The 17,573-nt window shown below is 41.6% G+C and overlaps 1 protein-coding gene and 1 long non-coding RNA gene across 7 annotated transcripts in view; one reads left to right on the top strand and one right to left on the bottom strand.

Annotated features, from left to right (window-relative positions):
• The window catches only part of LOC122541372 (uncharacterized), a 19,396-nt gene extending 14,300 nt beyond the window's left edge, over positions 1–5,096 (bottom strand). The window contains exons 1-2 of the long non-coding RNA XR_015753060.1: positions 4,913–5,096; positions 4,188–4,510 (exon numbers count right to left, since the gene is read on the bottom strand). This is a non-coding gene — a long non-coding RNA (uncharacterized LOC122541372). The remainder of the gene's footprint in view (positions 1–4,187; positions 4,511–4,912) is intronic.
• Positions 3,837–17,573, top strand: part of LOC122541371 (uncharacterized) — a 27,005-nt gene continuing 13,268 nt past the window's right edge. Inside the window, exons 1-4 of one of the 6 annotated variants that reach the window (XM_087979412.1) lie at positions 3,837–4,092; positions 5,263–5,463; positions 10,088–10,132; positions 10,881–11,273. In XM_087979412.1, coding sequence (XP_087835538.1) covers positions 5,391–5,463; positions 10,088–10,132; positions 10,881–11,273 — 511 coding nt within the window. In that variant the 5' untranslated portion in view covers positions 3,837–4,092; positions 5,263–5,390. Of the gene's footprint in view, positions 4,093–5,142; positions 5,464–8,467; positions 10,133–10,880; positions 11,274–17,573 lie in introns of those variants that run through there. The other 5 variants (XM_087979414.1, XM_043678086.2, XM_043678081.2 and 2 more) reach the window with 5 other exon arrangements.

The following is a 17,573-nucleotide window of genomic DNA, read 5'->3' as shown; positions in this document are numbered from 1 at the left end:
AGGCCTGAATGGATTAATATGAGGCCACCGAAATACGTGCACAGGTTGTAAGTCAGTGTTTGTCTGGTTGTCTTATAGTTAGGCCTCTCTCGCAACCACAACTTAGTTTAGACATAGCTTAGATATCGGAGAAGATACCCTTACCTCTTACCAAGTATAAAGGCAATGTTCTGGAACATAATGACATGCCTGGCCATTACAGAGGCTAGTTATGAATCAACCACATTTCTGTGGTTCTGGAGTCAGACTGAGCAAGCAAGACAGTCAATGATAGTTGTCTTGGCCACTGGTGTAAGAGGTGACCACACCTGGCACCTGTTTGTGCTTGGATCTGCTTTGAGTAGATTTGCTGTAAGCAACTCTTCTTACAATTCACACTCTGGTAATAAATGGTGCAGGGTTAGCCACGAATACAGAAGAGACATGCTCATGAACAACAAGTACCCACAGCTCATAAACAAATTTTTAAAAAAACAACCAGCACACTAATTGCCTTTCCTCAATATGGCCTATGTGACACTAGGCTCATGCTGACATGGGTTGGTTTGGCTGTTTCAGATAACAATTGAGGGCAGATAAGGATTCAAAGAATGAGTAAGACAAAGCTTTCCTAGTAATTGATGTGTCTCATGGTATAACATTCTATAAAAAAAAACAAATAATAGAGCCTGCAGTAAGAAGGGAGGTGGTGGCCAAGTGTTTTTATCACTTGACCTATTAATCCAAAGATTCAAATAATGTTCGGAGACCAAGGTTTGCATCCTCCTATGGCAGCTGGTGGAATTTGAATTAGATAAACACCTGGAATTAAGAGTCTAATGATGACCAATGAAATCATCACCAATTGCTGGGAATAACCCATTTGGTTCATTAATATCCATTAGGGTAGGACAGTTCTGCCCTACATCTGACTCCTGTCCCACTGCAATGTGGTTGATTTAATTACCTTTGAGTAATTTAGACAGGGGTAATAAATATTAGCCTAACTCATGACACCTGCATCATATGAATTAAAAAAAACATCCAGAGTAACCAAATAATAAAATAACCTATGAAATAGGAAATGAAACTCCTCTAAGTTAATCTTTTAAGAATGAAACATACTGTTCTCACATGCTCAGACCTAAACGTGACTCCAGTCCTAATGCTCTTGGGAGTATCTTATGAATGGTCTATAAATGTCAACTTTTTTGAATGATCCGAAATCCTGACTTCAAACTTTGAAAAGCCAGGAGTTCATCCGAACTAGCCATCGAAGAAAACCTTTTAAAGTGTTTAAGGGTGATCATAACATTGGAAAAATAATGTAAGATGGGCAATATTGAGTTGAATGGCTATGATACTCAATTTTTTTCTTGTTTTGACTTCAATGAAAAAGAAACTTGCGTTGGTGTATGATAGGAGCTTAATTTCCTCTGTGCATTTTATGCTATCACCCAAAAGATAAAATTATTTCCATGTGTTACTAACTGATTGTGCTAAAACATCTTATGTTACATTCGGTCACTCTGTTAATGCAGAAGTTCAAATCTTGCTTGATCTATTTTTGATCTTTATTTTCTCTACGTATGAGTCACCAAGTTCCATTATAAAAATAAACCTCTCTTTTAAAAAAAAGACTACCACCCTTTCCAGTGGTTATTTATAGACACAATGATATCAAATAACAGGCATCCCACATTCTTCAGTAAAAAGTCTTTTGTAACATTTGGAAGTATGTGCAGTGAAGGTAATGGGACAATTAAGTGGGATCAGCAATTGTACAAAAATAACAAAATGCAAACAAATATAAGGTATTAAACAAAAACCTTAATTCTAATTATGGATGTTCAGAAGGTAATTGATCAAACTATTCACAGCCTTTGAGCTAGAGTGTATTATAAATGCATGAATCCACAAGATTTAAGAATTTTGTTTAGAGAAAGAAGCGGGAAGAGTTTGTGTCAAATCGGATAAAGAAATGGAAATAAGAGATTAATTGAATCATACGAGAAAAGGAACAAAATTGAAACTGTAAAGTTTGGAAATTTTAATTCTTTCAACAATTCACTCTGAAGAATTAAGACTCCATGATTGAAATTGTTGAGGGGCTTTGTTTGGCAGACATTAACAGCACCTTGTATTTAAGTAGGAGCTTCAGCTAAGCAAAATGGCTCAAAGCATTCCAAATAAACCTGTTGGACTCTAACCTGGTGTTTTGTGATTTTTAACTATGTACACCCCAGTCCAACACCGGCATCTCCAGATTATTTCAGAAGAGTAGTACTCAAACAAACTTAAACACCCAGCCATTTATAGAACCTAATTAGAGGTGCAAAGAGAAGAGAAGCAGAGCTATTTCAGGGGGAGGAATTCTGGAGTTAGGTTAAAGGCATAACTGCCAATGATGAAGTGATTATACTCAACAGTGCTCAAGAAGCTAGAGTTGAGAATAGCTAGCGTCTTGAAGGAATGAAGGAGATGACAGAATCATGGAGTGATGGACAACACCGGGGTATGAAACCTAGGAAGAGTATTCAAATAATTGAGCTATTGCCTAACAGGGAGTAAAGCTAGATGAATGAGACTTGATGCAAGTTACGAAACTGAAAGCAGTGTTTTAGTGGTGCTCAACATTACACAGAGTGTGATCGATTACTTCATAATTTAATTTTCTGAGAGGCATTTACTGGGCATTTCACGTGCAAATCCAGTTGGTTTTATTACATACGAGGGAAAGGTAAAAGGGACGATGGTTTGTGTGAGCATCAAGCCCTCCCCCGCCTAAAATGCACTAACAGTTCATTGTAGCAGCAAGTTTCACTGTGCAATTCCTAAATTTTTTAGTGATTGTCTCATTCCCAACTTTAACGCTGGGGTAGAAATTGAACATAATTTGTCGAAGTTTCAGATTCCATTCACATGTCTATCGCTCCTAAATAAAACATCAAATAAACAATCACATTGTATCATGATATCACCGAATGACATTGGAAATAAGTGATTCGCTATTACACTTGAAGTCATCATGCTGCAGGGTCCTGTGAATGTTTTGGCCGTGATGCATGTTCAATTACTTTCTGCGTGACTCCCACATTAACAGGGACGGAAGGTGACTGGACTCGAAACTTTATCTTTGTTTTTTTCTCTCTCTCCCTTTCCCCACGGATGCTGCCAAACTTGCTGAGTTTCTCCAGAACTTTTGTGGGTTTTTTTTTGTTTCAGATCTCCAGCTTCCCCAGTTCTTTGTTGCAGTTTTACCCTCACAAAGGCACCCTGCCGTTTGCACGCTGTTAGCTTTGGTTCCTTTGACAGTAACGCTGCGTGTTGCTCCATCTATTTCCGCTTGACTTCAAAGAAACGACCAACCTGTGTTTTCCACCTCCTTTCTCCCGGGAGCTCAGAGCTTGAGCTCAGATGAACAACAATCATGATTGAAAGGTGTTTTTTTTTAAAATAGCCCAGCTTGTGAGCTGGACGGGGTGGGAGGGAGAGAAATGAACATGTTTTTAAATCAGTGTTCACGCCTCAAACTGTTGCAAATTGTGTCGATCGGTGCTCGACCTTCCACGGATCGGATTACAGTTCACATTCTCCTTTTGACTCGCAAATGTACAAATCACACAACACCAGGTTATAGTCCAACAGGTTTAGTTGGAAGCACTAGCTTTCGGAGCGATGCTCCTTCATCAGGTGGTGATAAATTTGCTATAAATTCTGGTGTTTTACAATTGTGTCCTCCACAACCACCTGGTTAAGGAGCGTCGCTCCGAAAGCTAGTGTGCTTCCAATTAAACCTGTTGGACTATAACCTGGTGTTGTGTGATTTGTAACTTTATACACCCCAGTCTCCAACACTGGCATCTCCACATCATGAGTCGCAAATAGGTGGTGAGAACCAGTGCGATCGGAAGGCAGTGTGCTGCAGTCCCACGGTTTACTCTCCCCTCTCTGTGATATGAGGTAAATGACTGACTGATGTCTCGCCCTGCTGCAAGGCGATCCCATTGAGGCGAAGGATTCACTCTACCCCCGGCAAAACAAAAATCTGTATTGCAATTGTTCAATTCTCCACCTTATGATTTCGAATTACGTGAACATCTACGCTAAGCTGTAAGTTTTATTGGCGTTTGCTGGTCAAATATATTTGGGGTTTTGTTTTTGAGAAAGGTAATAAAACCCAGGGAGGTTACAAACCAACAACATACCTGAGTCGAGCCATCGCATCTTGGAAACTTGTTCAATGGGGAGGGTAAATTGAAGTGTGCACTGATATTAAAAGATTAGGCGTGCGGGGCTTTGTTGAGGATCAGTCTCGGTTAAAAGTCCCGAACCTTTCGGTTTTGTTTTGCTTAGCGGTCGGTTCAATGCATTCCACCGGGTTACACAGATAAGCTCGTCAGAAATATAAAGCAAACGGGCGTCCCCTTTTTTTCCCCGGGGGCTGGTGTTTAATCTTATCGCCAACAGAGGAACTTGAAGGTTTGGTACTGCTATCCAGGCCACTGCGAGCTGTCTTGCTCACCATGTCCTGCAGAGAGAGAGAGAGAAGTGACCAGGAGCTGCAGACACCCAGGAGGTGTTACATAGAAGGAGAGAGGCTGACAGAGTTGCCCCAGAGAGTGTCGCATTGTCGGGGCTACCCTCTCTGGGCTGAGGTGACCGCGTGACGACAAATCCGTCACAACTTCCAATTAAACCTGTTGGACTATAACCTGGTGCTGTGTGACTTTTAATTTGGTACTCTCCCCTCCTTTCTCTTCCTCAGTATAGGAGCTGAGGAGAGTACTTACTTCACAGTGGCAGGTGAGAGTCAGAAACCTATTACCCTGATGCACTTATGTATGGTATGATAATGTCTGCACAGCTCGCAAAACGCTCCTGTCCACTGTAACTCTGTACACGTTACAAAGATAAACCAAACGCACAATACCTAGGAGGTTAAATGTGAGCCACTCTGAGTGCTGCTTGTTTTGAGAGGCTGTTCGGAGGAAGTTGTTGCTGTTTCTGTGCTACTGTGGAACATTATTAGATTTGCTGCACCGCACTGGGCCACTTTGAGGATGTAACAAACCCCGTAGCTGTGGGGAGGAGGAACGGAGAGATTGCTAATTTACAATAGGTACTGGTGCCTGAAATTGTTAGGGGGAGGGGGAAGTGGCGTGAAGTCACGCAGGAACCGGGCAGTGTGACAGATTATTCTCAACAAGAAATGACATCCCATTCAAACACGGTCACATCTATTAAGTTAAATGTGTACCTCTCTCTCGCTCGCTCCATCAGCAACGTGTGGTTTCTGACACCATCCTATGACTGCTCCGCTTGCTTCCGCTGCCAGTACAGGATCGCCCCAGTGAACAGCTCCGGGCAGTGGCTTTTCCCCTTCCCCGGGTGGGACCGGGCCCTTCGCTATGTACGAGCAACGGAGCTTGTTACAATTCGCCAGCATTCTCTTCCTCAGCTGTTGTTTCTCTCGCCTCTCCGGTAAGTAAGGTATCCATTACTTGCAGAAGTGCAGTTTCTGGGCGCCTCTTGGCTCCGTGTTTAATGGGGCATGACCTTTCCCTGAATTACTGTAAAAGAACCTCGGTTTCTGCTCCAGATCTTGCAGGCAGGCTCCTTTGAACGGGGGAAATTGTCCCCTGTTCCATCAAATTGAAGTTGCCATTGAGCTAGCTGTTCACACAAGTGAATCAACCCATCTCCCAAATTAGAGCTCAGAGTGCGTGCTTCTATACATTGTCACCTTGAGTCAGTTAGAAGTTATTTTTGTGTGTGTTTTAGATTAGATTAGATTACTTAGCGTGGAAACAGGCCCAACAAGCCCACACCGACCCTCCACAACGAGCTACCCACCCAGACCCATTCCCCTACATTTACCCCCTTACCTAACACTACGCGCAATTTAGCATAGCCAATTCACCTAACCTGCACATTTTTGGGCTATGGGAGGAAACCGGAGCACCTGGAGGAAAACCACGCAGACACGGGGAGAATGTGCAAACTCCACACAGACCACACGCAGGATTTTATCACTAGGGCTGATCCTTCAGTACTGAGGGAAGGTGATGGTCTTCCCCTGCCTTCTCTTGCAAGGTGCCTGGGGACAAGGTTTCGAGAGTCGCTCAGCTTCTCAGCTTGACAGTCTTGCCTCAGTTAGGAACGCGGCTTAAAAATGTGTTGCTGGAAAAGCGCAGCAGGTCAGGCAGCATCCAAGGAGCAGGAGAATCGACGTTTCGGGCATAAGCCCTTCTTCAGGAACGAAACGTCGATTCTCCTGTTCCTTTGATGCTGCCTGACCTGCTGCGCTTTTCCAGCAACACATTTTTAAGCTCTGATCCCCAGCATCTGCTGTCCTCACTTTCTCTCTAGTTAGGAACGCGTTTGTCTCTGAGTCAAGGCGCTGCTGAGTTCAAGACTTGCGAGGCCTCAGATGCTAAACTCCGTCTGCTTCCTCAGGTCGACAAATTACCGATCAATGTGGTACTTTCTATCAATTGTTGAGGTGCATTTATGTAGCGCAGTGTAGTTGAAAATGTAGTTGGAAAATAAAATTGGACACTCAACCACAAGAGATGTTGGGCCCAAAGGTCAATTTGTCGAGCATTTTTAACGAGGAATGTGAAGTTAAAGGAATGTAAGAAGGGATTTCCAAAGCTTAGGGTTAACTGAAGCAATTGTGGAGTCAAAAAGTTTTTTTAAAGCCTGGAAAATGGCCCTTTAGCCCCATCGCATCCACACCGCCATCAGGCATCTTTCTATTCTAATCCCATTTTCTAGGGTATGCAATCTCACATAATGGGGCTTGCCTGAGAAATTCTGCAAAAGTACATTGTTTGACATTACAGCAGAGAATGCCCACCATGGCAGAACTGGGGCAGTAAAGCCGTCTCTCAGGATTGTGGGGTTAGAGGGTTTCATACCCATTGGAAAAGACAAGTTTAGGGAAGGAGTTGAAAATGAAAATTTGAAAACATCTTGATCAGGAGCTAATATAAATCAGAAAGTACTAGGGTGGTGGGGAATCCGACTCACTGTAAGACAAAACATAGATTGTAAAGCTTGTGATGACTTAAACATAGAAGGTGAATATTGGAGATCAGTCAGTATGCACGTTGGTGGGGAAGAATTGCTTAAAACTCGACACATCTTCATCTCTCAATCAACATAGTTAAAGCAGATTGGACACTAGAGACAGCTTTACGGTGTGTAAATTGATGCTGTATTTCTTACATTAAACAGAGATCACAATTCAAAGTTTTCTTCAGTGGAAGTAAAGAACTTTGGGAACACTGAAATCAGCAACACATGATACAAAAGGAAGCTTCAGCTTATTTGTAATTTGTGGACAAGTTGGTTGTAATGTTTGCTACAGTTGCTATTTTTGAAATGCTGTCAGTATTGGTTTGTAGGTAATACACAAAGGAAATCAAGGTATTTAGGTGTAAATTCTGATGGTATTATTCTTTGATGAAAAATGCAGGTGTTAGGTGGCTTAGCACAAATGGGAGCTATGGCTGAGATTCTGAGAACAGAACAAAAGAATTATATTCAACAAGGAGCATAAGATGGACTCCTCTCTCCACTGGCATTCAGAGCTGTTGATCATTTCCAGCACTTTGCGGTTTTAGATTTCCAGTATCCGCAGTAGTTTTTTTTTGCCGAATTGAGGGCTGATCTAACTGGAGTGTTTTAAAATGGTGAAAGGACTGATCAGATGGAGAGAAATTACTTCCTCTGTAGTGTCAGTTCAGAACAAGGTGTACAAGCTTACAAATAGAACCGGGCTTTTCAGCACTGAAATAGAGACACGTTTTCGCACAGAAGTTAATGGAGATCTGGAACAATATGGTGATCTTAAACTGAAATAGAATGTTAGGTAGATAGCATATAGAAAAATACCAAGTGTGCCAAAATTGCTGAAAACTAATAGTGTATAAAAGTTAGACACTCCTCACTACTAAAACCTCCATCCCTATGTTCAAATGTAAATATAAGTAGTCATTTTTTTTTCCAATGATTTAGCAATATCTTGACATAATGTAACATAGATAGTGGTTTATTTCTGTTTAGTAATGAGGACACTGTGAAATAAGTTTAAAAGTGTCACAAGTTGTGTTTTTGGGCTCCATATTTTTAAATAATGAAGGTGTTCAATAGGAGAAACTGTTCACACACCTTGGTAATTCCAGAATCTATGAGCCATAAATTTAAGAAATGGATCAAGTAAAGAATTTAGGTATGTATTTTATTGTTTTAAACAGAGTGATGAACTTGTGGAATTTACTGTCACATTGAAGAAAGTAACTTTAATACATTGAAAAGGAAGCTTGGTTTTCATACAAACAGTAGTTTGCCCTTAGTTTCTCTTTTATTTTTAAAAACTGGATTTTCATCTCAAATGCCCACTGAAATCGCCACAAAAGTGAAATGACGGCCATTCTGCAGACAAAAATTTTCCAGAGGTGAGAAATTAAATGCAGGTAAGTTATATCCTTACCGATTTGTTCTTTTCCAAAATTCCTGGGTTTCCTGTGAGTACAGCTTTGTGGAATTTGGGGTATCCTAAAATTGTGGAAGGAGTCATATAAACTTCTAATCTACTAACTTCTCATCTCGGCATTAAAATCATCCACTACCTTCTGCAAAGGGTGATGGAGTTGGCAAATAGCTAAAATCTAACGCAAATCATCACCAAAAGTCATAGAATCCTGCGTTGTATCACTTTGCTTTTAGACAGTGATCAGACTGGAATGTTTAATAAAGCAAATGGGTTAGACAGGATAGTGAGAGAAAGAAATGTTTCTCTCTGTTCAGGAAGTCCTGACCATCAGCTTTGAGTTAGATTCAGGCTACTCAGGAGTGAACCTCAGAATGTGCATTTTCACAAACTGGGTAGTAGAATTTTGGAATTCTCTCCCCTAAAACGTTATAGGCAATGGGCAACTGAGATATTCAGAATGAAATGAGCAGATATTTTATTCATTAAAAGGTATAGAGAAAGGTCACTCAAGAACAGGTTAGCAGAGTTGAGGTTCAATCTGCTTTTAATACAACCAGTAGTCATTTTACTTTTAAAGTCACAGATATCTCGACATGAAGATATGACTGATAGAGGAATTAGTGTCCACATTATACATCGAAGAGTGTGGTACTGGAAAAACACAGCCAGTCAAACAGCATCTGAGGAGCAGGAGAGTCGACATTTTGAGCATAAGCCCTTCATCATCCCTGATGCTGCCTGACTGGCTGTGCTTTTCCAGTACCATACTCTTCGACTCTGATCTCCAGCATCTGCAGTCCTCACTTTCTCCACATTATACTGTCAACTGAAGTGCAGGTTTATAATTGTTATCCTGATTCATCTTCAAGGTGATTCATGTATTTAATCAATTTACAGATCTGATGAACAAAGAGTACAGTGAACATACTCATTGTATTTCTGGGACGATTCTCTCTGGTCTGTATGGTACAATTACTTGAGAGTCCAGTCTCCAAAATATAGCAAAATATGATTGTGAGAGGCAATTGATAAGTTGGATGAATATAGGAAGTTGATAAATTGTGACTGGTCTGATTTTGATCTCAACTCCACTTTCCTGCTCACCATTGGAACCATAAAGAAACAGTTGCAATCAAGCCTACTTATATATTTCATTGCTGCTGGTAATAAAGGCCAACAATGCACTTGTTTTCCAAGTCATTGGCTGTACCTCCATAACATTTTTTAAACAATTTAATGTATCAAGCCACCTTTGTACCATTACACATTGCAATCTCTTTCTACTCAAATGGTAAATTGTTTTTCTATTCTTCTGACCAAAGTGAACGAAGCAAACCCAACAAGAAAAAAGTGAAGAAAATGAGTAACAACAGCTAGAAATACTATGATGCAAGAACAGAGGGAATTCATTCAGGTCTTCAAGCTTGTTCTGGTATTCGATGTGATCAAAGCTTTTTTGAAACCTTGCCTCATACCCTTTAAACCTTATGGCTAAATCTATTCATTTCAGATTTCAAAATTGACAATTGACCCAGTATTGTTTTTTCTGCATATTGAATGGGAGTTCCATGAGAACAGAAACTAATTGGTATTTTGGGTTCGTAGGAACAGGAAAAGGCTATTCATCCCCTCAAGCTTGTTCCACCATTGGTAAGATTCTAACTCCACATACCTGCCTTCGGCCCACGTCTCTTAATACATTGGCTTAACAAAGCAGTGGGTTCAGTAGGGTAGATAGTGTAGCGGCTGTGTTAATATATCTGAGAAATCTCACAATTCAGAGGATGCAAGATTAAATCCAATTTGATTTAATTTCAAATTGGAGCTGGTTGTGGTGACATTGAGGCAGTCGAGTTGATTTTAAGTCATAGCTCCCATACCTCTTGACTGGGCTTAAATAGACGACTTACTCTAAAATAGCTTCTGAAGCCGATCAGTTAATACGCAATCTCAAACCATCAGTACTTCCTTCAGGCAACCAGTGACAGACAATAAATTCTTACAAGCCAAAGAACAGTCCTGTCTCAAACTTTAAATAAGTCAGAAACAGTGCAGCATTCATAAAGGTAGAGAGTAAAAGTGAAGGAAAGATAGCCACATTTTGGAAAGGAATGTTGGAACTTTTGAATTTCTCGTGTAAAGTTGCTTACCTCACAGTTATGTATTTTTTTGACACGTTATTGATTTTAAGAACATGCCAGCATTTTTGGAGATGTTTATTAGAAGTTTTAATTTTTTTGTGGAAAGTTGCTTATCTTTTGTTTTGTATTTCTGACACCATCAGCTCGTCCATCTCTCTCTCTCTCTCTACCTGGAGATTTCACTGTGTAAAATGTAACTGACGGGATGAGACTGCGATGCGGTTGGAAACTGACGTCGTGTTTTGATCTTGTTGCAGCCTCTGGAAGCGGTGTTACCCTGAGTGTCCCTCAGAGAGAAGTGAAGGGGACCGTGGGCCAGCCTGTCAATCTCTCTGTCTCCTATGTCACACTCACACCCTACTCCACGTTGAGGATCCAGTGGCGTTTATTCCCCGAAAATACTCCATTCGTGACCCTAAGCCGATCAAACTGCTCTCCAGGCCCTGTCACACCCCGGTATAACTGTTCAGATCACCGGGTAACACGGCCTTCCTACCAGCACCGGGTTCACCTCGACCCAGACACTGGATCCTTGTGGCTGCGGGATTTTCAATCTGATGACAGCGGCGTGTATGTGATATCAGTTTATAGAGATGGTGTGAACACAACTACTGAAGGGAATGTGACTTTAACCGTTTATAACGAGACAGGTAAGTGTTTACAGACATTTAACTTGTTTAAGGGGCAGGGGGTTGATGTACAGGAATACTTAAAAAGACTTGAATTGCTTACAGATTCTGGATAGAAGTCTTGAGACGAGATATAGAATCAGAACATGTGGGATTGAATTTGACCCTCCCCTCTGGGTGGCATGTATCGGGGATAGTGGAGGGGAAAGGACTGATCAGGGCGAAAGAAGGCATGGGGACAGTTAATGGTGTCAGCTCAGAGGGAGAGAAGGCATGTGGAGGGCTACGGTTACAGGGTCAAGGCCAATGGGTTGGTGTTCAAGGGCGACAAAGGGGCGAGGGATGACAGTGGGTGGGTTCAGTGAGGGGAGGGAAGTTGGATGGTGACTGGGAGAGGGTACACAATGGGATGATCAAGTTTGGAAGGTGATGTGAAAATTTCCTTTCACTTTAACACCGTCAGGGTGAGAATGCAATCTTTGGGCATGAGGAGAGTTTTTATTTCCCAGTGGATGGAGTTAAATTTCAGTTAAATTGACCCATTAAAGAGACTGATGATGAACCATGGCACAGACATAACCATTAAAGGGAACGTGACTTTAACCATCCATAATCAGACAGATCCTGATCCATTCCGTCGTGTGCTGTCCTCTGTATGGTTACCCTCTGAACACAGGGACATCCGCTGAGAGGGGGGCTGCAGGAGGGGAAACCACTGAAGGGTCAGCTTCTGCTAAAGGAGGAGGAGGGGAGTTAGCAGCAAAGTACTCGGGGGGGGGGGAGGGGGGGGTGCAGAAGCTCAGATGGGGGAATGCAAAAGGGTAAAGTAACCAATGTCTCACTCTCTCACGACAGACAACTGGTTGTGATGGTTTAACCTGAGGGCTAGGAGAGAACTTGGAAAGTTTAGGGTAACCATCTTTGGGTGACTCAGTGGTTAGCACTGCTGCCTCACAGCACCAGAGACCTGGGTTCCATTCCATTCATGGGCAACTGTTGGTGTGGAGTTTGCACATTTTACCCCGTGTCTTTCCTCCCTTGGTCCAAAAATGTGCAGATTAGCTATGGGTAAAGGGTGGGTCTAGATGAAATGCTCTTTGAAAGGTCAGTGTGGACTCAATGGGCTGCTTCCATGCTGTAGGGATTCAACAAATCTATCCTCAGCCTGTACAGGATTTGAACCCATGCTGTTGGTGTCACTATATATGGCAAACCAGCTATCCAGCCAACTGAGCTAACCAATCCCCTTATAGGGTGATTGACATTTAGAGTTTCAGAATGACTGGAGGATGGGCAAGATACAAACTAGGAATGGTAGTCGCAGGAGACACACTGAGAGAAGGCCAGGGTCATGCAGAACAGAACAGATAGGGAGAAGCTGTTCCTGCTCATGAAAGGAAGAAGAACACAAGGGTTATAGAGTTAAATTGCTGGGCTAATGAAACAAGGGTGAAATGAGGAAAAACCTCTTCAAATAGTGAGTAGTTAGGATATGGAATGTACTGTCTGTGGTGAAGATAGGTTCAATTGAGGCATTCAATAGACCATTTGATGATTACAGGGGTCTCCAATTTACAAATATCTGACATACAAATATTAGCACTTACAAACTTGGTCTTACAACATCAGGTTAAAGTCCAACAGGTTGATTTGAGAGTGCTGCTCCTTCATGTGGTTGTGGAACAGGACCATAAGACACAGAATTTATGCGAAGGGTTACAGTGGCATACAGCTGAAATTGTAGATTGAACAAACCTAGATAGTTAAGTCTGTCTTCTTTTAGAATTAATTTGCTTGGTTTGGTTCTTTAATATATAAATCCCAGAACTACTTTTAAGTCACATTCTCAAGATAATTTAAAGTTTTATAACAAAAAGTGATATCTCAGCTCAGACAATACCTTAAAGGTGTGAGGTTAAAATCTGTCTGTGTCCCAATCTTGAGTCAGACTGGTTCTATTTCCAAAGTGGTATTTGCAAAATATTATATGGATTGACTGCCTGCAGGTTCTGCATATTTTGAGCAAAATATAATTCTACAAAATCAAATTCATTCCATAAACTTATATTTGTGTGCTCATGCAGGAGAGAGACAGAGTGGATGTCTAAAAGCTGAAAGACTTAACAATCTAGGTTTGTTCAATATATCATTTCAGCTGCATGAGGCTGTAATCTTTGCTTTAAATTCTGTGCCTTGTGGTTCTGCTTCACAACCACCTGATGAAGTAACAGCGCTTCAAAAGCTAGTGCTTCCAAATAAACCTGTTGGACTACAACCTAGTGTTGTGTGATTTTTAACTTTGTCCACCCCATTCCAGCATCGGCACCTCCACATCAAACCCGATCTTATACGGGGATGTAATGTTAAAGACCTGACATACCAACATTTTATGTACAAACGGCTCCTTTACATTGTGTTCCACTTGTGTTAAAATCGACTCCAGGATGGAACCCATTCCCAATCCTGGCACTGTCAGTATTTGGATAGAGATGGTGTACATGAATATGGGGAGAAGGCAGGAAAATGGCATGGGGTAATGGAACCAGGAGCTGAATGACCTCCTTCTGTGCTGTAACAATTCTGTATTGAAGGTGACAGCGGCATTGAATGTCTTCACCAGTAGGTCTTTCCAGGGGTCCTCTGGGCATATGTCCAATGAAAGGCTGTGCAGACAGTGTGAAAGAACAGAACTCACACTCATAGAATAAGGGCAAAATATAAGTGGTTTACTCACATATATGTGGGGAGCAGCTCAAAGGCTCTCCAGTGAGCCACACATATTCATGACTTTTATACATAAAATATAGTTACACACCACATACTGGTGGTTAATGTACGTATCACTAGCCTTGGTACATTTCACATGTAACAATGCTTAAACCACCTGTCCAGTAGCTGAACTGCCTTACACAAAATGGAACTTTATTACAGTTAAGTGGGATTGACTCATTCAAAGGTGTTCTCCAAAAATAGTAGAAAATTAACATATTCTCCAAATAGCATTACACTGTAGTTTAATTAGCCATCCTGATTGGTCAGAAGGTGCAAGTTTGACTCGTGACATGGGAGTTACCCCAGTCATAGAGTCATAGAGTTGTACAGCATAGAAACAGGCCCTTCGGCCTAATTCATCCATGCTGACCAGATATCCTAACCTATTCTTGGCCCATTTTCCAGCATTTGCATATCCTCTAAACCCTTCCAATTCATATACCACCAATCCAGATGCCTTTTAAATATTGCATTTGTACCAGCCTCCATCACTTCCTCTGGCAGATCATTCCATACATGCATCACCTCTGCATGAAAATGTTGCCCCTTAGGTCACTTTTAAATTTTTTCCCCTGACCCTAAACCTATGTGCTCTAGTTCTGGACTCTCCCACCCCAGGAAAAGACCTTGTCTATTTATCCTATCCATACCCCTCATGATTTTATAAAGCTCTATAAGTTCACCCCTCAGCCTCTAATGCTCCAGGGAAAATAACCCCAGCCTATTCAGCGCCTCCTGGATTTCTACAGAAGATTCATTGGCTGATACAGACAGAAGTTTTGAGTTATGACCTGAAACTATGAGGAGACCCTCCGTTATCTTTGTGCCCAATTGCACCATATCTTAAAACTTCACAAACTCAGCGAGTCTTCCTTTCCTTATTACCAGTCAGTTTATCAAAGGGGAGAAGATCATTCTTTGTGTCTTCCATTTCCTGCTCTCTGACATCTGTCCTATATGCTTGTACAGTGTTCTCTCAGTAATTTTCCACATTATGAGCCAGTCTGCATTAACCCTCTAGATTCCATGCTATCATTTTTAATACTGCCCTTTTTTTGTCTTTTATTTTACTTTTCACTTTCTTTCACCCTTAATGTCCCAGTCTGCCATGAACAAATGCTAAATACGTCTTGAACGTGGAAAGCCTCCTCTTCGGAAGAGCAAATGAAAAGTTCAGTACAGACCCTGAGAACCAGGCAGCTAATACAGTGGGACTTGAATCAGAATCCTTCAAATATTGGGGCATAATGATCTTTACACACATAGCACTGAGAGTTGCACACATTAACAGATAGCAGCTTCACTCTATGAAAATGCAGGCAGTCTGTGTTCAAAGGAGACCAACCTTGCAGGTTTCAGCCAGGGAGCTCTTCATGATGCACATGACCAGAAGAACTTGCAAGTGGCACAAGTGTTTGTTCCACCTCCTCATTGATTACAGGGCTGGCTCAATGGTAACACAGAGGATTTGGCGGAAGGCATCCATAATGAATGTGCAAAGTGTAGCAGAGAAGAAGTACAATGTTCAACCAAGAGCAAAAAATGAGATTCTGTTGTCTGGACCATTCATTTAGAACATGTCAAGCACTCGCACAGGTCATATCCAGGATCATTGTGAAATATCCAGGAACCTCGACCAGTAAAGAGGGTTTTGCAGAATTGGGAAGCGCAGGACCCTGATATCGCCCTGATAAGGGAGGAAGGGGAAAACACTGCTGATGAGGGAGTGAACAGCACCAGAAGCCAGGGGAGTAGTGCAACACAGCAGACTGCAATTTTATCAGCACTGGGTTTCAGAATAAGTGTGGCACCATGCGTCTCTACTACACTGAGCATTACAAAGCTATATTGTTTGGAAGGCTGGGATTCCCTATTGAGCACAGATGATTTTGTTTAATTTCATTGCTCTGGGGCTGCATTAAGTTTTGCTCTTCCACCTTGAAACCCTTGATACTTTAAATCTGTATTTGTGTCTTTCTGAAAACAAATGCTTCTGCAAAATGTGCTGGATCAGCACCAGCAGGAATGTTTAGTTAACGCTACATATACCATGACCTCTGTAAAATGCTGCAGCTCCATGGCACAAGCAAGCCCACGTGCATACTGCATCAGAAGCTGAATGCACTCCTAATTTGGTTGTGATGTACTCAAGACTCACTGTTGCATGCTCCAAGTGGGGAAATCCCTTGCAAACAACTCAGTTACTGCCTCAGCCACAGATACTGCTGAAATTACAGCCTTGGAAGGATAATAATCAGAGCAAGCTAACAATTTGATGGATGCATTCCAAACCTACAAATGATGCCCTAGTTTCATTCCTAACCATCAGAATAACTAAAGATGGCTGCTACTAATGAGGTGCTGCAGTAACTGGTGCACCATACATCCACATTATCTGAGGCTGATCAAGAAAATATAATGACCTCAACGGATGCAATCATTGCAGCAAATAACATCACAATTCAAACATTCTAACTTGAGATCTGAACACACAAAAGGCTCTAAATTCATGAAGCAGGGATTCTTTGTACCACTTGCTGCTTGGTCAATACAAAACAGGAGGGAAGTTAAGGATAAACAAGGAACTCTGCAAAGTATGGAAATGGTACAAAATAAAAAAGGCAAAGAAGACACTGGTGGGAGGAATTTTCAAGTCCCTTGACAGTAGCTGTTCTGTCAGTCACAGAATCAGTCCTTGGAATGAGTCCTAATCCTTGCAGGGAGGTTTCCCAATGCTGTTGGGGAGTTTTAAACTAATTTAGCAGGGGGATGGGGAACAGAGTAGATGTAAAATTAAGAGCAATGTCCACTCAGATATAGAAGGAATGCTGGGACAGTCCAGTAGACAATGGGCAGGAGAAGGCACGCAGGGGGTTTAGAATGCTAAATTACATATATTTTAATGCAAAGAACTTAACTGGTAAGGATGATGAACTCTCAGATGAACATTTATCAGCTTGTGGAAATATGATATTGTTGCCATTGCTGAGACATGTTTGAAGGAAGGGCTGTACTGGCAGCTCAATATTACAAGATGTAGGTGTTTCAGGCACAGTATGCAGGAATGTAAGAGAGGCAGGGCATCGTGTTATTGATAAAGAAGACCATCACTGCAGTAATGAGAGATGACGTACTAGAAGGATTTTCAAATGAGGTCATTTGGGAACAGCTTAGAAATAAAAAAGGGGCGATTACCTTAAACTACAGCCCTGCCAACAGTCAGAGGGAGATAGAAGAGTAGACATATAGGCAAATCCCAGGAAGGTGCAAGAGAAACAGATTCATAGGTTTCGGGAACTTCAGCTTTGCTAACATTAGCTCGGATTGCCTTAATATGAAAGGATTAAACAGGGTAGAATCTTTAAAGTATATCCAGGAGACCGTTTCGCGCCAGTATATAGATAATCCCAGTAGAGATGGGGCAGTGCGAGACCTAATCTGAGGGTCCGGTGAAGTGGTTAATGTTTCAGTGGTTGAGCATTTTGGGAATAGTGACCATAACTCCATCAGTTACAAAGTCATTATGGAAAGCAATAAGGACACAGCAGA

This window comes from Chiloscyllium plagiosum, unplaced genomic scaffold (genome assembly GCF_037043375.1).
Source record: "Chiloscyllium plagiosum isolate Xiang-an unplaced genomic scaffold, Cpla_swu_hap1 HiC_scaffold_35, whole genome shotgun sequence".
NCBI lineage: Eukaryota > Metazoa > Chordata > Chondrichthyes > Orectolobiformes > Hemiscylliidae > Chiloscyllium > Chiloscyllium plagiosum.
The sequence above is the reverse complement of the archived record's forward strand: the minus strand, read 5'-3'. Positions and strand labels throughout refer to the sequence as shown.